This window comes from Petaurus breviceps, unplaced genomic scaffold, assembly GCF_028583685.1.
Source record: "Petaurus breviceps papuanus isolate PSGF00001 unplaced genomic scaffold, PetGlider_PUasm1.0 189, whole genome shotgun sequence".
Lineage (NCBI taxonomy): Eukaryota > Metazoa > Chordata > Mammalia > Diprotodontia > Petauridae > Petaurus > Petaurus breviceps.
In genome coordinates this window covers 36,582,768-36,607,739 of record NW_027185809.1, presented here as the reverse complement: position 1 = coordinate 36,607,739, position 24,972 = coordinate 36,582,768, and the positions used below count along the sequence as shown (strand labels likewise).

The 24,972-nt window shown below is 38.1% G+C and overlaps 3 protein-coding genes across 4 annotated transcripts in view; 2 read left to right on the top strand and 1 right to left on the bottom strand.

The window, feature by feature from the left end:
- SNW1 (SNW domain containing 1) overlaps window positions 1-8,779 on the top strand; it is a 29,970-nt gene extending 21,191 nt beyond the window's left edge. Inside the window, exons 10-14 of the mRNA XM_069092326.1 lie at window positions 613-754; window positions 2,297-2,393; window positions 5,611-5,728; window positions 7,795-7,958; window positions 8,060-8,779. Of these exons, the coding sequence (XP_068948427.1) occupies window positions 613-754; window positions 2,297-2,393; window positions 5,611-5,728; window positions 7,795-7,958; window positions 8,060-8,258 (720 nt within the window). The 3' untranslated portion in view covers window positions 8,259-8,779. The remainder of the gene's footprint in view (window positions 1-612; window positions 755-2,296; window positions 2,394-5,610; window positions 5,729-7,794; window positions 7,959-8,059) is intronic.
- On the bottom strand, window positions 8,776-13,618 carry SLIRP (SRA stem-loop interacting RNA binding protein). The gene is made up of 4 exons (XM_069092329.1): window positions 13,478-13,618; window positions 10,379-10,437; window positions 9,301-9,408; window positions 8,776-8,892 (listed from the first exon to the last, which is right to left on the bottom strand). The coding sequence occupies exons 1-4, from the start codon at window positions 13,563-13,565 to the stop codon at window positions 8,824-8,826; spliced, it is 324 nt and encodes a 107-aa protein (XP_068948430.1). The 5' UTR covers window positions 13,566-13,618; the 3' UTR covers window positions 8,776-8,823.
- A 76-nt stretch (window positions 13,619-13,694) lies between these two features.
- Window positions 13,695-24,972, top strand: part of ALKBH1 (alkB homolog 1, histone H2A dioxygenase) — a 37,259-nt gene continuing 25,981 nt past the window's right edge. For both annotated transcript variants that reach the window (XM_069092328.1, XM_069092327.1), the window contains exons 1-2: window positions 13,695-13,859; window positions 21,227-21,335. In XM_069092328.1, coding sequence (XP_068948429.1) covers window positions 13,695-13,859; window positions 21,227-21,335 — 274 coding nt within the window. The remainder of the gene's footprint in view (window positions 13,860-21,226; window positions 21,336-24,972) is intronic.

Genomic DNA, 24,972 nt, shown 5'->3' with positions numbered 1-24,972 from the left:
TGTGCCCATATACAGATTTTCATAGCAGATGTTATATAGTCCCTAGTTTCCATTACTGTGGTCACATTGTACCTGAACACATAAGTATACTGTATATTAGACTCACGGAATTTTGATTTGGGGTTCTTGTAAAAATGCAAAGGTAATATTGATTTGTTAAGTTGAGTCGTGTTCCTGGGTTTTATGGTTGAGAGAATGAAGTAGAGACCTAAGGTTTCTAACTCTTTTGGTGTTAGGATGTCTTCCTGAGTCGGTATAGTATGATGCAATGAATAGCATGCTGAGATTGGAACCAAATGATCAAGAATTTTGGGATCATAGATGTAGAGCTTGAAGTTGGGAATGTGGAAACTTGAGGGTGAGAGAAATTGAGTCACTAGCTCAGTGTCACCCAGTAAGCATCTAAAATTTGAACTTGGGTGTCTTTACAAGGCCAATTTTTCTACTGCACCACTGAAGCTGATGTTGGGCAAGTCACATAATTGCTAAATGCTTTAGTGTCTTCATGCTTAGAATGAGGTTGGACTAGATGGATTGTATGTGTATTATTCTCATTAACAGTAAACCATAATCATTTGCACTGCTTAATATATGATTTGACTTGTGGTATAGGCTCGTGAGGCTGTGGAGATGCGGGCTCAAGTGGAGAGAAAGATGGCTCAAAAGGAAAAGGAAAAACACGAAGAGAAGCTTCGAGAAATGGCCCAGAAAGCTCGGGAAAGAAGAGCTGGAATCAAGACTCATGTAGAAAAAGGTTTGTCAGCCTCAGGAGTAAGGAAAGGATGCATGGCAGAATTAAGGTGAAGGTAGCAGTAATTAAACATTGATAAAAGGAGACACGTTGAGCCTTGTTCTCAGAATTACTTCCTGGGCTATGCTTAACAGTACAGCAGTAAGAATAGTTTACAAATTCCCAAATTGTGATTATGTTTTCACATCTGTTCCTAAAAATCATCATTTAAGAAACTTTTTATTATACTTATTGAGTATCTTTAAGAATTTGTGATCACATGGAATGTAGCTCTTTCTTCCATCAGTGCAGATGACAGCCAATTCATATCTTCTCATCATGTGCATTTCCTGACAGTGTCCTTCCTTAGACAAAACATCCAACATTCCTTCTCCTAGGTTTTTTTTTTAATTGTGTGGTACCCATATCAATAACAAAACCAACCGAAATCATATGATTATCTCAGTAGATGCTGAAAAAAGCTTTTGACAAAATAAAGCCCCCGTTCCTATCAAAAACACTAGAGACCATAGGAATAAATGGAGCTTTCCTTAAAATGATAAGTAGTATCTAAAACTATCAGCAAGCATTATTTGTAATGGGGATAAGCTGTAATTAAGCCTTCCCCGTAAGTGGATCAGGGGTGAAGCAAGGATGCCTGTTATCACCACTGTTATTCAATATGGTACTAGAAATGTTAGTTATAGCAATAAGAGAATAAACAGAAATGGAAGGAATTAGAATAGGCAATGAGGAAACGAGACTATCACTTTTTGCAGATGATAGGATGGTATACTTAGAGAATCCTAGAGAATCAACTAAAAAACTACTTGAAATAATAACTATAGAAAAGTTGTAGGATTTTTTTTTAATTGTGTGGGTACCATTTGAACAGAGCTTCTTAAACTTTTTCCACTTGCAACCCACAGTTTAAGAAGTGCTGCATTAGAACACTAGGGCTCTCCATCTGTTGCTCCTTTACCATATGGCCAGCCCCCCTTTTATCATTTAAAATGTTCTTGATATCCCTTATGCTATTTCTTGAGCATCAGTTATCATTTGCTGGAGGCTTCTTGTTTCCAGCATTGTCCTTTGGTTCTTATTTTATATTTAAAAATAATTTTATATTATACTTTATAATATATTGAATTAATTAAATTAATTTAAATTTTAAATTAATTAAATGAAAATTAAATAATGTACGGATAAATTATTAAAATATGTTATATTTTCTATTTCCACAACAATATTCCAATATAGAGATAAATCTGTTAGCAATCAATTACTTAAAGGCAGTTATGAAGGCAAATTTTTTTTAATAGCACCATTTTTTAAACACAAATTGTTTAGTGTAATCTAATTCATTCATGAATTATGTTTATTCTCTTTGTAGACGTTAGTTCTATTCAGCTAGTTTAATTTTTATCTGGGTGAGCAAGTATGACTAACAGACTGATAGAGGATTAATTCAGGGGATAATAGAATTCTTGCTTAATTAGGTAAATTTTCCATATTTTTTTAATGTTACTGGGTATAGTACAATAAGGAAGCAACTTTTCTCTACAGAGGATGGGGAGGCTCGAGAACGAGATGAAATAAGACATGATAGACGTAAAGAGAGACAACATGATAGGAATCTTTCGAGAGCAGCTCCTGATAAGAGGTAAGTCTGGAAAAACAAAAACCAAAAATTAAAATTCTTTTTTCATACAGTGCATGCAGACAAATTTTTCCTTGCAACATTGGTAAATTTGCTAGGACGTTAAAACCACTCTTTGATTTCATGTAATTAAGCATTTTAAAACATTTCCCATGATAGAGGTTTGAACTGCATAAATAATGGCACCACTTTGTTTCAGTAATGTGTTAGGTTTCCATTGCATTTTCACATAATCTCGTTTGATCTCTATATAAGGATATATAATCCTTACTTTCAGGGAGCTTACATTCTAATGAAGGAGACACCACATAGATTTAGAGGTGTATATATACGATAGTTCACTAAAAGTTGCTTGGGGAAAAGAGGGCATTTGGGGGATCAGAATAGGTTTCCTTGCTATGGTGAACACTCAGTTAAAGTTGGTTGGGAGTAATCCAAGGCTAGATTTCCCTTTATGTGGCTGAAGTGGAGTGACGAAACAGGTCGTGGGGTTTGTGATTGAAGAATTGAAAGGTTAGAGAGCTTAAAGGAAAATCATCATGGATGTTGCATTCTCCTAGTATAGGTGCAGGACAGAGCCAGTGATCCAGGTACTGAATTGAGAAAGGAGAAGGAATGAGGGAGGAAGGGACAGATAGCAAAAATATCATGAGACCAGTCAGGATAACACAAAATTTAGCAGTTTCTACTTTAAAGGATTAGAGGGCTTGAAATATGCTATTCCAGAGGGCAACAACCAAGAATCACCTACCCAACAAAACTGAGATACAAAATATTAAAAATTTGACTTTCAAATACAAGACTTAAGAGAAGCATAGAAAGGTAAACTGGAAATAGAAATCATAAGGTTAAACTGTTTACATTCCTACATGGGAAGATGATACTTGTAACTCCTTAGAACTTTTTTCATTATGAGTTGAATAAGATGAAATGATATCTAAAAATAAAATTAAGAGATGAGAAAGTGGAATGCACTGAGAGAAGGGGGGAGGGAGAGGCAGAATGGGGTAAATTCTCTCCCATAAAAGAGATGAAGAAGAGCTTTTATAGTAAAGGAGAGATAGAAGTGGGGGCAATGCTTGAAATTTTACTCCTTGGAATTGGCTTAAAGAGAAAATAACAGGCACTCAGTTTGGTATAGAAATCTACATTATCCTATAGGAAAGGAAGAATGGAAAAGGATAAAAGGGATGGTTGGGGAGTGCTGATAGAAGGGAGGGTGGATTGGGGAAGGTGGTAGTCAGAGACAAAACACTTGAAGATGGACGGGATGAGAAGAGAGAGTAAAGAGTAAGATAAATGGATGAACTAAGATGGAGGAACATATGCTGTAATAATAACCAAAAAAGAAATTTACAGCAAATTTCTCTTAATAAAGGCCTCATTTCTCAGAATTATAGAGAACTGAATCAAATTTATAAAAATGCAAGTCATTCTCTAATTGATAAATGGTCAAAGAATATGAAAAGGCAGTTTTCAGCTGACTAATCAGTTATCTACAGTCCTAGGAAACAATGCTCTAAATCATTGTTGATTTGAGAAAAGCAAATTAAAACAATTCTGAGGTAACTACCTCACATTTTTAGATGAATTAAATAGGACAGAAAAAAACATGTTAGAGGGGATGTGGGAAGATTGAGACACTAATGCATTATTGGTGGAGTTGTGAAGTGATTCAGGCATTCTGGAGAACAATATGGAACTACAATTTGACTCAGCAATACCATTACTAGATCTGTATCACAAAAAGATTAAAAATAAAAAGGAAAAGGACCTAAACGTACAGAAATATTTATAGCAGTTCTTTTTGTGGTGGCAAAGAATTGGAAATTGAGGGGGATGCCCATCGATTGGGGAAATGGCTAAACAAGCTGTGGTATGATTGTCATAGAATACTATTGTGCTATGAGAAATGATGAGCAGAAAGAATGCTCTCAGAAAAACCTGGACTTAAATGAACTGATGCTAAGTGAAATGAGTAGAACCAGAACATTGTACACAGTAAAAGCAATATTGTACAATGATAAACTATAAGTGACTTATGATGAAAAATGTCATCCACCTCTAAAGAAAGAACTGATGAAGTATGAATACAGATCAAAGTATACTTTTTAAAACTTTTTCTTGAAAAGGTTGTTTGGTCTGTTTTCTTTTACAGCATGACCAATATGGAAATGTTTTGTATGACTGCACATGTATATAAACTATACCAAATGGCTTGCCTTCTCAAGGGAGAAGGGAGGAGAGAATTTGGAACTCAGAATGTTAAAAAATGAATGTTACGGGCGGCTAGGTGGCGCAGTGAATAGAGCACTGGCCCTGGAGTCAAGAGGACCCAAGTTCAAATCCGGCCTCAGACACTTAACACAAAAACTAGCCGCCGTGTGGCCTTGGGCAAGTCCCTTAACCCCAGTTGCCCTCCAAAAAGCAAAAAGAAAAAAAAAGAATGTTAGAAATTGTTTTTGCATGTATTTGGGAAAAAATATTACATAGATAAAGGAATGTTTTACATCTTAGTACTCTTACAGTTTTCAGTTTTATAAACTGAAAATGGTATTGTGGATTAAATGTAAGTTCTAACCACTCATAAAGTCACTATACTTATTTTTCAAAAATCTGTAGTTAATTCTGAAATTGTGAAAATTACTATCATAGAAATCATTTTGAGATTTGAACTTTTAATGAAATAGTGAGTTACTCCAGTTTTCATTAAGCTCAAAACCCCAAACAATGCTAAATAACCCAATCATTGGCATGTTTTTTTTTTCTCTTAACATTCTGCTAAGAGCAGAATTAATAGTTTTGGCAACATTAAAGAACTAATTTGGACTTCTTTTAAGAGATTCAAGTAGTGAACCAAATTTGCACTATACTGTTCCTACAGCAACCTTAGCTCTCTAGTATAAGAATATAGAATGCATTCCATAGCAGTTGTGTCCCAGCATGTACTATAGATTATTTGCATTAAAGAATTACATTTCAGACTCCTGCTCCCTTGGCATTTGAGTTATCAAGAAGGCCAAACTATAAAACCTTACTTTCTCTAATGATTATGTTATCTGAAATGCTATAAAGGGTTACCAAACTGATTAGTATTGGAGAATGTGTTCACAAGGCATGAACATTCATTAACTGGTTGTTCTTAAGCTGAAATATTCAATTTGTTGATGTAATAAATGTTTATGAAGTTGAGCGTATAATTGATGACATTTTAATGCAGGTCAAAACTACAGAGAAACGAGAATCGAGATATCAGTGAAGTCATTGCTCTTGGTGTGCCCAATCCTCGGACTTCCAATGAAGTCCAATATGACCAGAGACTATTCAACCAGACTAAGGTACTTAAATTTGCAGGGGAGGGGAGGGAATGGGGAGAAAAGGTTTAGTACCTCTAGCAGAGCATCATGTGCTTCCCCCATATATATGTAATAGCATGCCTACAAGATTAGCCTAGGGATTCTGTTGACATCACAAATTAGATTATGTCATGCAGTGGGTGGGGGAATCATGGCTAACTTCTCTTAATACATGATTGGGCCTTCCGGCCTCAGATACTTAACACCCACACACAAAAAACTGGCCATGTAACCTTGGGCAAGTTACTTAACCCCAATTGCTTTAAAAAAAAAAAAGTGATTGGGTAGGATTCTAAGAGATTAGAACAAGAGAGCACAATATGAAGTTCACTAGTTAATTTTGAAGACCCATCACCAGATTTTTTTGTTTCTAAAATGAAGGCATGTCTAGAGGTGTATCTGGAGTATTTTCTCCAAAATGCTACATTGGCTTGTTAGCATATTTTAACATGCAACGTAAGAATTAGGACTAAGCAAGCATAGGATTGAGAGGCAACCTTGTGCAATGGAGAGGATATGGACACCCGGAATCAGGGGAGAGCTGTGTTCGGCTATTGTCTCTAGCACTTATTTGTGTGATCATGAACTTAACACACTTTTTCTAAGCTTTGTTTTCCTTGCTTTTGGAAATGAAGAGTTGGAACTAGGTAATCAAAGATCCCTTCTACATCTAATTTACTTGGCATGGATAACTGTTTTAAGTTAATTAAATAAGCACTAAAAGTTAAAAACATAACTCTTTAAATGATAGCTCTTGTTTCAAATGTATTCCATTCTTCCTTGCCTTATTACACCAATCATTTTTAGGTCAAAGGATTTAGAGCTAAAGGGACTTTAGAAATCACCTGGTATAACTGCTGGCTCATTTTGCAATTTAGAAACTATGGCCTAGAGTAAAGTAATAGTTTAGGGCCAGACCTTCCAAATCTATGCCACCAAATCTAGTACTCTTTCCTTTATATCACATTATATCAGTTTTAAATTAAGGTTCATCATATGAACGTTTATTATACCGTGTCATAATATATATATTTTTTCAGGAGCAATTGAGAAATGGTCATCTACTTTGAGTTATATAGTCTAGAATTACTGTACTTCATAATAGGCTCATCCATGGTAGATCAGGAAGCAACCTCAGACATTATCTAGTCTATTCTTATTTTACAAAAGACAAACTAAGGCCTGAGGTTAAATGACTTGTACAGGATAACACAGCTAGTATTAGAGGCAGGATTTGAACCCAGGATTCCAGTCACTGTTACTTTGCTGCTTAATTCATCTCTTCCTTTTGTAGCTCTTCCCATACTGCTATCAAACGGTCTGCTTTCCAGCTTCTGATTTTGTTGCTTTTAGTTACAGTTGACTTGGTGTAGTAGCAAGCACCCCAAGCGTCCTCAGGGTCGCTGCCAACACAGGTTCTTAGCTCTGCTTTGTTAAAGGAAAGCAACTCAAAATGGGTTAACAAGCTTACTTTAATCAGTCAAACATATTGTTTACCTCGTTCAGGGGAAAAAAGGTCAGCACCCCAAACTTCAAAGTATACAGGCAGAATTATCAAGACAAACAGATCAAGTAGACGGCTTTCCAAACTGTCCAGCCATTACATCCATACAAATCAACATCTGGGTTTCAATATCTGGGTTTTTCAAAGCCAGGGGGCTCTGGACAACGGCTTCCCAGAATCCATGTCAAATCACAGAACACTTCTCAAAGTGAGCCCCAAAACAAAGCTACACATCAGGGCTTATAAGCCTTCTCCTGGCTCAGAGAATGTAACAACCTTATTGACTCACTGGCCAATCAAGAAGTATCTACTGAAAAACAAGCCTCCCACCCCAGGCTCCAGGTGCACTTTAGCCTAGGGGCAAGGAAGATCTTCAAAATTTACATTCCCATTACACTTGGAAACTTTTTTTTACAAACTACCCTAAGTTCTAGGTAAGGACCTCTGAGAATTCAGGAGTATCAGTTTTAAAGCACCTATGTGAATTAAACTTTTCTAGATGCTACAGATTTTTCTTTAGTCTTAAGAGTTCATTCTTTTATAGGGTATGGACAGTGGTTTTGCTGGTGGAGAAGATGAAATTTATAATGTTTATGATCAACCATGGAGAAGTGGCAAAGACATGGCTCAAAATATCTACAGACCCAGTAAAAATCTGGACAAAGACATGTATGGTGATGACCTAGAGGCCCGAATAAAGACCAACAGGTAACATAAAAACCAGCACTATTCAATTCCAGTGTTTAAGTTATTTAAAATAGTAAAAAAAAAAATTACGACAACTTATGGTCCATCTGATTTTGTCCTAGATTTGTTCCCGATAAGGAGTTCTCTGGTTCAGATCGTAGGCAGAGAGGCCGAGAAGGACCAGTTCAATTTGAGGAAGATCCCTTTGGTCTGGACAAATTTTTGGAAGAAGCCAAACAGCATGGAGGGTCTAAAAGACCCTCAGATAGCAGCCGCCCTAAGGAACATGAACATGAAGGCAAGAAGAGGAGGAAGGAGTGAGTAGGGTAGCCTATCCAAGAGAATGAACTATTATCCTTAACTCTGATGACAGCGGTCATTTGAGGAATTCTATGTAAATGGTCAGGATGAAAACCAAATCTGGGATTGTAGATCCCACTACTTTTTATTACTGGGGCTGGGGAAAGGGAAGTATACTTTAAACTAGTCTGTTTATTTTTAAAGGGGTGGGCCATATTCTCAGTGGAAGGTTTTTGCTTACCCCTCTCAGTCAGCCCTTCCCCACCTCATTAGCACTGACAGAAGCTCCATACTCCCCAGTATACCAAATTAAGACTATTATATCTTTAGTGGCATTAGTTTTGGAGGATTAATATGTCATAGTAGAACTATCCTTGTACATAACCATGCTGAGTATTTGGGGGAGGTTTCCATATAGCTGTCCACTGCTTGTTGAATGTTTACCCCCCATTGTGTGTGTATGTGTATATTTTAATTTGGAATGGGAGAGTCAGCTTCTGTGTGGTGCAACTGTTTTAAATAAAACATTTAGATAAACTTTCCATAGTGTAACATTTTTATTTCACAATTTATCAACACATTTATGCTAATTAAGATGGTCCTTCTGCTGCTCCTTCATATCTTGACGTCTGGATCTTTGTCGCTGAACATGGACCTGAAAAAGATGCAGATTAGCACTGTAGGGAAAAGTATGTTAAGGGGCTGACCCCATAAAATACAAAAAGCAAAACAATAATAGCACTGTATTGTGCTTCATTCAGTTAAAATTAGGTAGGTCTTCCTCAATGTTTCCTAACCAAAAAGTATCTGTAGCTTTTCCACAGACATCAGTGTGCAAACTACTTGCTTTAAAGATTTTCATAAACATTTATCCTGTATAAGCATAAAACATCCATATCAGTGACACTGTTGAATACACCAACCCATATTTGGTTAATCAGTGGGAAACAAGCTGTGCAATACTTTACTAAAACTCCATGCTTAGTCTACCATTGTTTTGTAGAGAAGAAATCTAACTGACATATTACCATTACCATTAATGACAATACAGAAGTGATCTTACTTTGACTCCATCAATAAAATGATTTTCTTGCTGTAATGTTCTTTGAAGTTCTTCTTCTGAAGAAAATCCAATCCAACAACAACCTTTATGAAAGCCTGTTTCTTTTTCCTAAAAAGGCAAGATAAGGGAAAAAGTTAATTTTTGAGTTTGAATCAATGTCATATAATTTGATTATGCCTAAAATACCTACTGATTAGAACCCTTTTATCCTTCCATGCTAGTAAATAAAGGGTCCACAGTATTAAATATTCTCTAGTATACTCTATTTGATCAAGCTTCAGTCTGTTAAACTCAAGGTCTTCTTTGATTCTAGATAACTACAACTTTCTGAAAAGTTCTAGATTCAAACCACACTTAACAGTCAAGGTAAATCTAGCTTTAAAATTTAAATTTTCCAAAACTTTATAGACCCCCAACACATCTGTGTCTATGCAGATATCTGTAGTAAAAAATATATTAATACAATCTCATTTATCTGGCCCTTGTTTATTACCCACACCTGGTTTATGCTGGCCATTTTGCATTTAAGGGCCTCACTACCCTTAAACCCTTACCTATCAAGAAAGGGCTCTCTTGACCACGTAAATCACAACACATAAGCATCACCTTGAGATGGGGATATTGGAAGGGACATGACAGCTGTTTTCAAGCCCTGCCACACAAATTATGTTGGTACTTATGTCTCACTCTCATATAAGTATAAAAGTAATTTAATAATGTCTCCTGAAATTATAGAATATTTGAGGCTTGGAAAGGCAGTATGATCAATCTAGGTAAAATTTCCTTGTGCCTTCTTTAAAAAGAAGTCATAGACCCCAATTTGGGGGAAATCACTGTTTAGTTGATTCCAATATACAATTCACATCTTTAACTTTTTAAGGGGTTCACAATTTTACTAAAATAAGCACTATTACAACTGTAGGCTTGTGATCTACAGCTAAAGCTTCTTGGATAAAGAATCTGATTTTATCTGATTTTATCAATAGACCTTTTGGTAGATTTATGCCATTACAAACTAATTGTTTCTTGGATAGCCAGTCTGTTTTGGTAAAGAATCAAGAAAACAGCCAATACTCACAAATGGCAGGAAACATCTTCGTATAGTACCAAACTGACTAAAGTGTTCTCTGACCTCATCTGTGGAAAGAAAAAAGTAAATAGGCCAGTTATTAGCTTTTAGATTTTTCCATCACAGAATTTTATAACTGGAAAGAATTCTAACCATAACCTAGCCCAGGGTTCCATTTTCTTATGACAGCTACTTTTCATTTCCTTGAAGCCCTTGATAGCCCCCTGCAGGAATAACAAAATAAAATCCAGTAGGGTTTGGAGCATTCCGTAGCAAATCACCTGCAGGTGTGATTATACATAGAAGGTCTCTATCTGCAACAAAGCTATTAACTTCCCAATAAAGTACAAACACCTAACCCTAACATTCAAAATCCTTGCAGCCTCTTATATCAACTAACCTTTCTAACTTTATCTGAAAATCTGCCCTCTCCTCCTCACCCCCTTTTCCTTTACTTTTCTGTTCTTGGCTACCTCTGGAATACTCTTATTTCAGACCTACAGAACTTGACAGTTGTAGGGGTCAAAATTAAAATAGGCTAAACTTCTTTGGGCCACAGATAGGTTTTTTGCAACTCACTTTCCAAGTAAAGGTATAATTAATGATTAAACTATCTTGCAAATAAATTGTATTTTTAAAAAAGGGAAATTTCCATTAATATCAATTAATAACACTTATATATACTTAAGATCTGTATTTATCATGAAATCACTCCTCTCAAGACTAGAGACAGACTGGTGATGGTTGCCACGGGTCACATGACAAGCAGAAGACAGTGCACAGTAGCAGCCCACCTGCCAAGTTACATTGATGGGCATAATAGTTACTAATGGAAAGGGGGGAGGGGGCAGGCGGGACACAGACAAAACACTCATCACATCTTTATTTTCTTTTACACTCCCTACATTTTTTCTGGCTTCCCAAGATCTTTTGGTGGCTCACAGGCCGCATGTTGTGCAGGCCTGCTCTATTTAGATAGGTAGTAAGGGGCACTAATTTAAAGGATGCTGATAAAACTTAAGAATGTCTAGGGGATGGCAACCAAGATGTGAAGCGTCTTGACCACCCTTATGTCACAAAACATAAGGATCACTGGCATGGTGAGATTGGAAGGGGACATGACCGCTGTCTTCAATCCCTACTATACAAACTATGTACAAAGACTATATTTTACATAGTTTGTATGTTTTTCCCTATTAGACTGCAACTCAAGAGCTGGTACTGCTTTTTGCCTTTCTCTATATCCCCAGAGATTAGTACATAGTAGGCACTTAATAAATGTTGACTGCCATTTAGAAAGATTGGACCTCTTTTGCTTGGTTCCTGGGCAGAAGCAGTTTCTATGCTGTGGAAGTAGAGTTTAACTATTACATAAGGGGAAAACTCCTAACATAATTAAAAGTGTACACAAGTAAAGTAGCTGTCCTTTACTAATGGATGACCATTAGGAATGACATTGGGGTGGGGGCAACACCCTATATGAATAGAGACTGAGTACAAAAGTCCCTTCCAACTCAAGATTCTGTGATTCCACTTGCTGAAATTTTAGGCATACTTTAAAGGCCCTGCTCAATTCAACCACTTCCAAAAGTCCTCCCCTGACCACTACAGCTTTAAGTAATATGCCTCTGATGCATGTAGGTGGCATTATTCTAATAGATAAAGATCACATGATTTACATTCAACAATCAGATTTTGTTTGGGTATAGTCAAGAGTCAGAAGACCTAAGTTTGAATTCTACTTAGAAGTTTAGTATTTGTAACAACAGTTGGTTCTTCAACTTAGTATCTGACCCTGGATAAGCCATAATGCCATTTTCCTCTTTTAAAATGAGCTCTGGACACATAATATTTCTAAATTTTCTATTCTGCTATATACAGGGAAAGGCATTTTACTGGCTGTTTTAAGTCCAGAATTTAAAAATAAAAAGCACTACACTGCAGCTGTGTTCTTTTCACTATACGATGCTGGATTATAACATTTTTCTCAACAAAACCAACTCCTACCCTCCCTCAGCCAGGCCATGTCAAGATTAAATTGTGGGGTAACATGGCACTAGGTCTGGGGTCAGGAAAACCAAGTTTTCTGGCCTGATAAAATCACTAGCTGTGTGACACTGGGCAAGTCATGGAAATAATTTGCCTCAGTTTTCTTATCTGTAAAATGGAGATTATTACCCATAAGCACCTATCTGGCAGGGTTCTTTTGAGGATCAAATAAAATATTTGTAAAGCTCTTAGCACAGTTCCTGGCACATAGTAAGCACTATATAAACGTTAGCTGCTATGATTATAATTATTATTATTATTCAGCTTGTTTCTTGTCCTGGAAAGTGTCTTATATAAAAATCCTTGTTTATCTAGGGCAGGGATGAGTACCTAGTGGCCAGTGTATGGATTTCTGTGAGTCCCTGAATTTGGACTAGGCAAAAAAATTTTACATCTTTATTTGCATTAACCTCTAAATAAAATTCAGCGTTTCCTATAATAATTAAAAAAAAACACAACAAACCCCAAACATTATTTTGATAAAGTTCACCAGATTGCCAAGAAGTCCATGACACACCTAAAAGTTAAGACCCTCCCCTTAAGGGAGGCCCTCGTGGGTGCCATTCGACGGGGAGACCACCAAGACCGCCAACCAGCTCCACGGGGAGGGACGGCCCAGGGTCCTCTTCTGTCTCCCAACCCAAACCTGTGATTTCTCCGGGCCGGATTCCGTCTCCACGCCCTTCCAGCAGAACCTAAGCTTTGTTAGGCGTTGGCGGTTCCTCGCTAGTCGCAGGCCGCTAGGTGGCGCCGGGGATAGAAAATGCGGATCCTGGGGTCGAGTTCAAATCCAACCCCAGGCACTAAGTGTGTGACCCCCGGGACAAGTCAGTCTCCCTATCTATAGAATGGGAAGGTGATAGCACCTACCGCCCAAAGGAGCTGTGAGGGCAAAACGGGACAAGGCTTAGCAAACTCCAAAGCGCCGTGTAAATGCCAGCAATCATTAGTGACAAAAGCTCGAGGAGCGAGATGCGAGCCCCACACTTCCCCCGCTCCCTGAAATGCTGGGGAACTCCGGCAAACCTGCCGGGCCACCCATCCCCTCCAGCTACTCACTAGCGGCTGCCGTCCAGGGAATTCGGTTAACAAAAACCGTGGCCAAATAGCGCACCGCGGGCGAACGCAAAGGCATCTCGGCTGCCATGTGGGCAGACAGCAAACCTTAGGGCCCGGAACCAGCGGCCACCTGGCCCACAGTTCTCCAAGGTGAGGCGGTCTGTATTCCGGAAGTGTAGACGGCGATGTCCTTCCGGGTCAGGAGCCCTTTCGGGGAATGATGGGAACGATGGGGAAGATGGCGGCGTTGGTCGCCGAGCCCAGTGAGGATGCTTTTCGGAAACTCTTCCGTTTCTACCGGCAGAGCCGCCCCGGGACCGCCGATCTGGGGGAAGTGATCGACTTCACGCGGGCTTCCCCCGCGCGGGACAGCGGCCACAAGGTACGGAGAGAAGGGGGACGGGGCATGCAGCTCTTTCTCCGGCCTCTTCTTGCCGGCTCTTCCTCACATTCGCTCGGGGGCACGCCTCTCGCGACCGCTGGCCCTGCACCCCTAGGCGGCCACCGTAGTCTCCCGCAGGTTGTCGCACCCGCCCTGTATGTTGTAAGGGACTGGTGCCCAGAAACGTGCTTGGGGCCGGCGTGAGCTCCCCTTCCATGGCGGGGATCTTCCGTCCATCCGCGGTGCTGATCGCCACCCATTCATTGCTTCTTATCCCGGTTCAGTCTTCTCTCAGGGACACCCAGCTCTGGGCACATAGTAGGCACTTCACTGATGCTGCTTGACTTGACGTCATAGGCGCCCAGGACTTCAAAAAGTGGTTATGCTAATTACTCGGTTACTTTCAGAGCCTGTGAGAGGCCTCTGTCCACACCTGTTGGTCATGAACGGCTTTGTCAACACTCACCTTCTATCATATCTCTTATCTCAGTGTGTGGGGCAGGGGTGCAAACAAATAAACATTATCACCACCTGTTGGCCAACCTGCTGGTTATGAGCCTCTTAGGGTTGAGCGGACAGATCTTAAAAGTCATATTTAGAGCTGGAAGGACCTCAAAAGGTATCTGCTGCAGTGCAAGCCTCCCTTTTGACAGTCACTGAAGACCAGAGACCAGATTTGAACTCATCTTCCTAGATAGAGGCCCAGCATTCTATCCACTGCCCTTCCATTTTAACCCTATCGACAATTAAAAGTGATAAGCCTGAATTAAGGAGAGGAACTATTATATTGAAATATACCGAAGGCAGCAAGAAGTGGCAGACTAACAAAACAGAGGAGGAAATAGAAATTAAAAAGCAGAATAATTTAATAAGCACAGCAGGCTGGGACCATCTGGTATACATGGTCAAACAATCCTTACACATTTCAATTTGACCTGAGTCCTTTCCTTTCTCCACAGTAATAAGATCTGTAATGTTTAAAAAAAAAAAAAAGTATCTTTATCTCTTTCATAACTTTGATGGCTTCATATTGCTTCTAGCATGTACCTTTTCTTTATATAGGTGGAATAAGCCAGCTTCTGTTCCCATTTTTGTTTTCTTTAGTTTCATTTCTACTTCTTGCTACATCTTGGGAACTGATGTTAGTATCAAAAATGTGGTGGCTCCACTGTAATTGATAACAAAAAGAATTTATTTTAGAAATCTTGACAGGTCTTTTCTAATTTTCATGTTGTTTTCCTTTCAGTTACATTCTTTTTTTTTTTTTAATATTTTTAAGCAATCAGGGTTAAGTACTTACTCAAGGTTACACGGCCAGTTATTTCTGGGTGTGGTGCTGAGTATCTGAGCCCGGATTTGATCCAGGTCATCCCAACACTGGAGCCGGTGCTCTTACTCGCTGAGCCACCTGGCCGCCCCTAAGCAATTGGGGTTAAGTAACTTGCTCAAGGTTACACGGCCAGGTGTTTCTGGGTGGGTCCTAAGTGTCTGAGCCCGGGATTCGATCTCCAGGTCTTCTCAACACTGGAGCCGGTGCTCTTACTTGCTGTGCTACCTGGCTGCCCCTTCAGTTACATTCTTAAATGCTCTCAGTATGATATGGCTTGCTTGAGCTCTGACCATGCTTGCAGTAAATTTGTTTTTTTTTTTTCACTATTTCTTTGTCTTTTATAAGGTGATACTTCTTATAATGTTCCACCACATCCTTCTCTATGATGATTTTCCAAATCAGAAGTGTCAAACCACCATTGTTTGGTCTACAACACATCTAATTGTGGCCCAAATCAGATTAAAATATAATTGGAAATATTTCACAAAACAAAAATACAATAAAACATAAAGTTAAGAATACACAAAAGAACAATACATAACCACAATGATGTGGTTATTGATCTTTGGATCATTCTGCAGAATTAAGTCAAATGGTGGGGTGGCTAGGTGGTGCAGTGAATAGAGCACTGGCCCTGAAGTCAGGAGCACCTGAGTTCAAATCCAACCTCAGACACTTAACACACTTAATAGCCGTGTGACTTTGGGCAAGTCACCCAGTTGCCCTAAAAAAAAAAGCAAAAAAAAAAGTCAAATGGGCCCTAGGAATAAGGCTAGTGGAGGTGATGAAATTCCAGCTGAGCTATTTAAAATCCTAAAAGATGATGTTAAAGTGCTGCACTCAATATGCCAGCAAATTTGGAAGACACAACAGTGGCCTCTGGATTGGAAAAGATTAGTTTACGTCGCAATGCTTAAGAAGGGCAATGCCAAGAAATGTTAAAGTTACTGAATGATTGCACTCATTTCACACACTAGCAAAGTTATGCTTAAGATTCTGCAAGCTAGGCTTCAGCTGTATATGAACCAAGAATTACCATAAGAGCAGGCTGGTTTTCAAAGAGGCAGAGGAACTAAAGACCAAACTTCCAATGTTTGCTGGATTATGGAGAAAGCAAGGGAGTTACAAAAAAATCTACTTCTGCTTCATTGAGTACACTAAGGCCTTTGTGTGGATCACAATATGTCAAGTCCTCAAAGAAATGAGAATACCAGGTCATCTTACTTGTCTCTTAAGGAACCTGTATGAAGGTCAAGAAGCAACAGTTAGAACTGAACATGAATCAAATGATTGGTTTAAGGTTATAGAAAGACTATGACAAAGCTGTATATTGCCACCTTATTTATTTAACTTATATGCAGAATGCATCGTGTGAAATGCCAGACTGGATGAATCAAAAGCCAGAATTAAGGTTGCTAGGGGAACAGAGCTAAGATGGCGGAGTAAAAGCAGGAACTTGCATGAGCTCTTCCCCCAGTGACTTACAAATATCCGTAAAAAATTATTCTAAACAAATTTTAGAGCTACAGAACCCATAAAATTACAGAATGAAACACATCTTCATCTGAAGACAGGCTGGCAGGCCCACAGGAAAGGTCTATTGTACCTGGCTGGGCCATGTCAGCACAGATGAGGCCAGAGCAGGCTTCAGTGAACTGAATCACTGGAGGCTATGGTAGTTTCCAGATTTCTCAACCCACAAATGCCAAAGACAAAGTAAAAGGTCAGTGGGGAAACTCTTTTGGACCCAGGTGAGAGAAGAGCTGGGTCTGGCCCCAGCCCTGGGGCATTGGAGATGGCAGGAGTGGCAGCAGCAGTTATGGCAGTGGTGACAGTTGCTTCTGGACCTCCGGGGCCACAGATGGTGGGGGATCAAGCAACTGATTGGAGGGCAATTGTAGGGATATCTTTGCTGGTGCCGAGGCAGTATTCTCTTGCTATTCCCTGCTTCGATCTGGATCTTGGCTGGCAGTCCTGGGATGTGGAGGAGTACCACCATGGCAGAACTTGTGGTGGCTGTGGGGAGGGAGTCCTCTTCAGAGTTCTGAGGCAGAAAAGAGTGTTTATGGTTGGTCACAGACCAGGCCATAGGCCAGGAGAGGAGTAAATGCCTCTCCTTTGATCATATCCCCTTAGAAGAACTGAAAATTTACAGATGCCTAGAAGTAGCTCTGACAACAACTGTGCAAACCCTAGAAATTTTTGACAGAACTCTCTACCCTTAAAGCAGAATTGTACCTTGGCAAAGAGCTCAAAAGTCAAGTAATTGGCTGGGAAAATGAGCAAACAGAGGGGAAAAAATCAAACTATAGAATCTTTCTTTGGTGACAAAGAACAAAACATACAACCAGAAGAAGTCAACAAAGTGAAAACTCCTACATCAAAAGCCTCCAAAAAAAATATGAATTGGTCATAGGCCATGGAGGAACTCAAAAAGGATTTTGAAAACCAAGTAAGAGAGGTAGAGGAAAAATTGGAAAGAGAAATGAGAGTGACGCAAGATGATCATGAAAAATGAGTCAACAGTTTGCTAAAAGAGACTCAAAAAAACGCTGAAGAAAATAAAAAATAATCTTTAAAAAATAGACTAACTCAAATGGCAAAAGAGGTCCAAAAGGCCAGTGAGGAGAATGCCTTAAAAAACAAATTGGCCAAATGGAAAAGGAAGTCCAAAAGCTCACTGAAGAAAATAATTCCTTCAAAATTAGAATCGAGCAAATGGAAGCTAATGACTTTATGAGAACTCAAGATATTATAAAACAGACCCCCCAAAATGAAAAAGATAGAAGACAGTGTGAAATATCTCATTGGGAAAACCATTGATCTAGAAAATGGATCCAGGAAAGATAATTTTAAAATTATTGGACTACCTGTAAACCATGATAAAAAAAGAGCCCACGCATCATCTTTCAAGAAATTATCAAGGAAAACTGCTGTGATATTCTAGAACCAGAAGGTAAAAAATCCACTAATCACCTCTTGGAAAACCCCAAAAAGGAAACTCCTAGGAATATTATAGCCAAATTCCAGAGTTTCCAGGTCAAGGAGAAAATATTACAAGCAATTAGAATTAAGATTGCTAGCAGAAATATCAGTAACATCAGATATGTAGATGATACCACTTTGATGGCAAAAAATGAATAATTAAGAAGCTTCTTGATGAGAGTGATAGAGCAAAATGTAAAAGTTGGCTTAAAGCTTAATTTCAAAAAAACGAAGATCTTGGCAACTGGTCCCATCACTTCCTGGCAAATAGAGGGAGAAGAAATGAAAGCAGTATCAGATTTTATACTCTTGGGCTCAAAGGTCACTGCAGATGGTGACGGCAGCCATGAAATTTAAAGGTGCTAGTTCCTTGTAAGGAAAGCTATGGCAAATCTGTGCAACATACTAAAAAGAAGATATCACCTTACCAACAAAGGTTCATATAGTCAAACTATGTTTTTTCCAGTAGCAATATATGACTGTGAGAGTTGAACTGTAAGGAAATTGAGCGCTACAGAATTGTTGCTTTCAAATTGTAGTGTTAGAGAAGACTTTTGAGAGAGCCTTGGACAGCAAGAAGATCAAATCAGTCAAGAGTTAAAGAAATTAATTCAGACTATTCAGTGGAAGGTCAAATACTGAAGGCTAAATACTTAAGGTGAAGACAGGACTCATTAGAAAAGACCCTGATATTGGGAAAAATTGAAGACAAAAGGAAAAGGAGACAGCAGCAGATGAGATGGATAGATAGTATAATAGAAACAATGAACATGAGTTTGGACAAACTTCAAGAGAGATTAGAGGATAGAAGAAGCTGATATGCTATGGTCCATGTGGTCATGAAGAGTCTGACACGACTGAATCACCAAAGAACAAGTGTTTATGTCTGGTTTTCTAAGTTGTTATGTGCTTCAGTAATCTTTATGTGCATTTTGGTGGCCCCTATTTCTATTTGAGTTTGATACTGCTGTTCTAAATGACTTTATAAGAATGCTTAAAAAGTGAAGAATCCACAGTGTGGGTACTCTCTCCACTGATGCAGATTATAATCCTTTCCCAATTTACAATTTCTGAGGTTGTGTTGGCCAGAAGGTTCATCTCCCTGTGGCCAGTAACAGGTATACACCACACTTCGGCTCTAAGCCATTCTGACATGGTGGTGTTCTATTGATATGACCTTCAAGAATATTTCTTGCAACTAACCCCTTTTCTCTGTTCACACAGCTACCATTCAGGCCCTTATTATATCTCATCTAGTGTGTTTCAGTTGTTGCCTAATTGTCTCCCTGCCTCAAGTCCTTCCCTGCTTCATTCCTTCGTGTACACAGCTGCCAGAATGATTTTCTTTAAATGTAAATCTGATCATGTCATTCCCTTATCCATTAAACTGTAGGGGCTTTCTTTTGCCCCTAGGATAAAATATAAATTCCTCATGCTATTCAGAGTTCTGAACAGTGTGGTCATGTAGTCCCATCTTTCTTCCAGCTTTATCACACATCAGTCCCTTTCCTGAACTGACTTTCCCTGTGTTCTCCTGTCACTCCATTTTCAATCTCTGTGCCTCTATACTGACAGTACCCCATGTCTGGGATGCTCTTCCTCATCTCAACTTCATACCTTGACCTATTCTCTTTTTCTTCAAGACACACCTCAAGTGCTACCTTCTACATGAAGACTTTCCTGATCCAGCTTCCCCAAGTTCCAAATGCTAGTGTCCTCCCTCCTTAATTGTATTTATTTATGCATATACTTATATGTAAAAGTGATTTTTGGTGAAGGAATATAAGCCCCTTGTATTTGTATCCCCAGTACTGCACACATAGGTACTTGAAATTTGATTGGTTGCTGAACCCTGGGTCACTGCCATTAAATAAGTTACATTAATAGAGGATTGATGAGGATTTTGAGGCTCAGAGAGGTCAGTTTAGAATTATTTGCCCACGGCCATACATCTAGTAAGTGTAGGAGCTGATATTTGCATTTTGAATCAGAATTCCCCATGTTCTTTCTACCACCCTGCCTCTCTGTGATATGTTCTTGTTATGATTTTAATTTCTTTGTAAACAATTTGACTTGTTCACTTAATGTTAGATCCAGTTTTATCCAGTATAGCTATTATAGTATTCAAAAACCTTATATTTAATGTGTTTAATGAACTATGTATGAAAGAGTATCTGTGCCGAGATCATTTCATCAAGTAGTACAGTAATAACATGGCTTAGATAATTATAAATGAACAAAAATATTATTTTGCTTAAAACTTATTCAAAAGACAGCAAGTTCTATGCATATCACATATCTCAGAAATCTATGTTGGATCACTGTTTTAGTGTAATTAGAGTATTATGCCTTCATCTTTCTTTCTCTTCCTTGAAGCACATATATTCCTGAGAATTTTGTTGTCTGAAGATCAACTGTATTTGGCATGTGAAATATAATGAAATTATTCTGTGAGTTATCATGCTCAGGAAATAAGGATGTATGGTTATGTTAAATGCCACCAAAGCATTATGGGAATCTAATAAGTGTCCCTAACCTAAGTATCCTGAGGTATTCTAGTTCAGTGTCTTATTAATTACCCTTTATACTTCAGTTAAATGGAAGGAATCACTGGGGGAAAGCACCAGATAAAAACAATCCAAGAGCCCAAATTATCTTTTTCCATAGAATAACAGAAAATTTCACCTAGCTACTTATATTTTGGTATAACAGAAAGGCCTGGAATTTCAGTCAGAAAGTATGATCTAAATTTTCCCCAGCACTAAATGTGTAACCTCATAGATGTCACTGTCTCTGAGCCTTATTTTCCACACCATAGGGATAATAATGTGCTACCTGTCTTCCCCATCTCACCTCCCCAAGGTTGTTGTGTTAGAAGAGGTAACATATATGAAAAGTGGTTTTTAGTCATAAAGCACTATTTACATGTAAGCTTTTCATAATTGTCATTTGTCTCAGAAGCATCTTCTTTGAGGTCATATGGATAAGTTATTGTCTAGAATGTCATTTTCAGCATTTTTTGGCAATTTAATTTCTGTTGCCTTCTTGCCAGGTATTCAGGTCTCCACTAAGTGTGTCCTTGGTCAGTGAGCAAGATACGTATAGAGCAGGACTTCAGCCAGTCAACAAGTGGAAAGCCTATGGCTTAGAAGGCTATCCAGGTAAGTTCACCCTGCTCTAGATGAGGTGCAGTCAGTGAGAAATCAGTTAATGAGACAGACACATAATCTCCTTTAAAACTCAGCCTAAAATTCTGTCTTTGATTTCTTTGATAGGTATGTACCTATGATTTCATTGATATAGGGGTCTCCCAGAGGGACTCCTACCACTAATGCAGTTGGGCACCTTCTCTGAAACTAATTGTATTAGAGATTTACCTAGAGCACTGAGAGATTAAATGTTTTACCCAGCAAACAGCCATTATACGTCTGAAACCAATTCAGACCTTTCTGACCCTAAGGCCACCACTCTATCCATTCTGCACACTGCCTCTCGACTTAGAACAGAGCAGGAATTATTTCATTCTAACCTAGATCTCCAGTGCCTAACATGGTGCCTGGTATGTAGGAGGCACTTAATAAGTACTTGTTGATTGATCGAAATATATTAGAAAGTTAACAATCCCTGCCAAAGAGTATTTGCCAAAGGAAAGGCAAATATCCATAATAATTGCATTTACAGTAGGCACTTTGCCATCATTTCAAATTTCTGGCTCTTCTCCCTTAGTCAACTCCATCTCTCAGACAATAGAGACATTATGGAAGGTGTGATGTTATTCTGTTCTTCCATCACAAATTCTGCATACTCAAAAGATTGAACCACATTCCCCAGTTGGGGGGATGGTCAAAATATTTGAAATTGCAGTTTTCTAAGGAAGAAATCCAAGCTATCAATAACATGTGAAAAAATGTTCTGAATCACTAATAATTAGAGAAATGTGAATTACAGCAATTCTGAGGTTCTACCTTACACCTGTCAGATTGACAAAGTTGATAAAAAAGAAAAATGGCAAATATTAGAAGGACTACATTGGAGAAATACAATAATTCTTTTTTTGGTAGAGCTGTGAATTGGTACAGCAATTCTGGAAAGCAATTTAGAACTCTGTCCCAAAAGTTATTAAGCTATGCATTCTCTGTGATCCAGTAATGCTACTCTCTAGGTCTAGATTAAAGAAAGTAAAAGATCCCATGTGGACAAAAATACATATGGCTCTTCTTTTTATGGAGGTAAAGAACTGAAAACTAAAGGGATACCTATCAACGGAGATATAGCTGAACTAATTATAGCATATGAATGTAATGGAATACTATTATGCTGTAAGAAATGAGGCAAGATACAGTTTCAGTGAAACATGGGAACACTTTTATGAACTGATATAAAGTGATATATATATAAACTGATATAAAGCAGAATAAAGTGAGCAGAACCAGGAGAACAATACAGTAACAATACTGTTTAAGTAAACAACTTTGAAAGACCTAAGAACTTTAATTTTTGAAATGACCAATTATAATTTGAGAGTACCAGTGATAAAGCATGCTACCCACCTTCTGCCAAATAGATGATGGACTCAGTGTAAAATGAGACATTTTTTGGACATGACCAATGCAGAAATTTGTTTTGTTTAACTAAACAAACACATTTGCTACAGGAATTCTTGTTTTCCTTTTTAAACTGGGAAAAAAGACAGGGAGATGGGAGGGAGAGAAAATAGATATTTTTTAAAAATACCATATGATTAAAACAAAAAAGCAATACAAAAAACCTGAATAGATGAAAAATAGCTATTGCACCTATTATGCAATATTATTATGCGGTTGGAATAGTTCATTAAGTTAGTCGATCATTAATTCTTTTGGGAATAGATATTGCATATGGAAATTAGTTGATCCTAGAATTTTTTAAAAGGGGGGGTGGTAGAAAAGGAAACAAGCATTTATTAAATGCTATGTGCCAGACGCTGTGCTAAGCACTTTATAAATATTATTTCATTTGGAGATTCCTTCATAGGAGGAAAAGAATAGGTTGGATTACATTTGGCAAATTACATAGTGCTTTCAATGATCCCATCCTGCTTTCTGGCTCAAAGACTTATTTTTTTTTTTCAACCCAAGAATTGTACCAAGGATGTTAGAATCTAAGAACAAAATACCCAAAGGATAATGGAGAGCTGTATCATGGTCTTAGGTGGGCTGCAACATATTTCCAATGATAACCTAAGCTTAAAAAGTAAGAGATGTTGTGGAAGATATTACGATCAGAAATGGGCTGGCCCAATAGAAAAAAATAGGGATAACAGATGAGTAGTTTAAGTAACAGATTGCTGCCCACTAAATATGATAAGACCTAGAAGAATTTGACTGGATCTTCTTTGAAGGCTCTGTAGCAGAATATGTATGAGAATTAGAGTGAAAAAGCCTGGTTGGATTATGATTTGTACCAGTTAAAATACCCACATTGAAAAGCTCACAAATCCATTAGTCTTTCTACAAAGGACCTAATGTAAAGTATGTAGAGTATAGATATGGAGGAAATACCTAAAATGGTAGCTCATATATATGTATTATTTTTATTTTCGATTTCTGATGCTAGCAGTACCTTTGTTTTAGGTTAGCTGAAGAAAAAAATCTGTGCGCTATCTTTTTTACATTTCATATACACTCACTTTAGAACTGCCTTTTAGCTTTTACTCTTTATTTTAGGACTCTTTTTAGCTCTTTTTTTAGGACTCTTGATGCTCTGTTTGTGTTTCTTTGCAGATTCTATAACCCTTTTGCTCAGTACTAATAGTTAGATTTTTATTCACTGCATACCAGATTGTTTTTTGTGCTATTGGTGTTTTTATCATTCCATAAATATTTGAAATTATCTTTATAAAATTTATTTTGTTTCCCTTCTTATAGTAAACCTTTTTATGCTCACCAGATAGTTGCTTATGGCTTACATAATTAGCTCTCATATGTGCATTTTACTTATTCATCCAAACAGCCTTCTTCATTTTATTCTTTATTTCTTTTACCAGTAGATCATTAAAGACTATGTTGCCTAGATAGTATAATCCTGAAATAGTTTTCATTTCCATAGCCCTGGTGAAAATCTTTGGTTGCTTGTGCTTTTTCCTTGATACTAATGGACACCCAATTTTGTTGGACATTTGGCATATAGTCAGAGTGCCGTACTGATTGCAGAGTAATCTGTGATCTGTTACATGTCATTTTGTATGGATATTCTAAGATTAGTCATAAATATAAATAAACTCGTGAATGACTGTTGTGAAAATTGTTGCTGTTAAAAGATATTTTAGGAGGTTTAGAAGCATAATGTTAAACTATCTTCTAGTAATTTCCAGAGATATTATAGTTTGGAGTCCAGTAATGGATGAAAAGTTGGGCTAGATGTCCTCTATAAACGACTTGTAGTTGTATTTTTTTGGAGGGATATTGTATTCTGTTTTCAACAAATTCAGCTAACATTTATTATGTCAGCTATGTGTGTACAAGGCACTGTGCTAGGAGCAGAAATGAAACAGCCATTGCTTCAAAGAATTTAGAGTCTCCTTGGAGAAGTGAAAAGGCAATAGGTTATATGTATGCAAAGATGTAAAGTAATTTCAAGAAGGAAAAATCACTACGATGGGGGGTGGTTGGGATGGGACACCGCACAGAGCGAGCGGAAGGGAAGATTTGCCAAGAAGAGAGTACTTGGAGCTGATCCTTGAAGAAAGACAGAGGATTCTGAGTCAGTGAAAGGACAGTAATCTGGGTAAATGCACAAAGGCAAGAAAATAGAAAATCA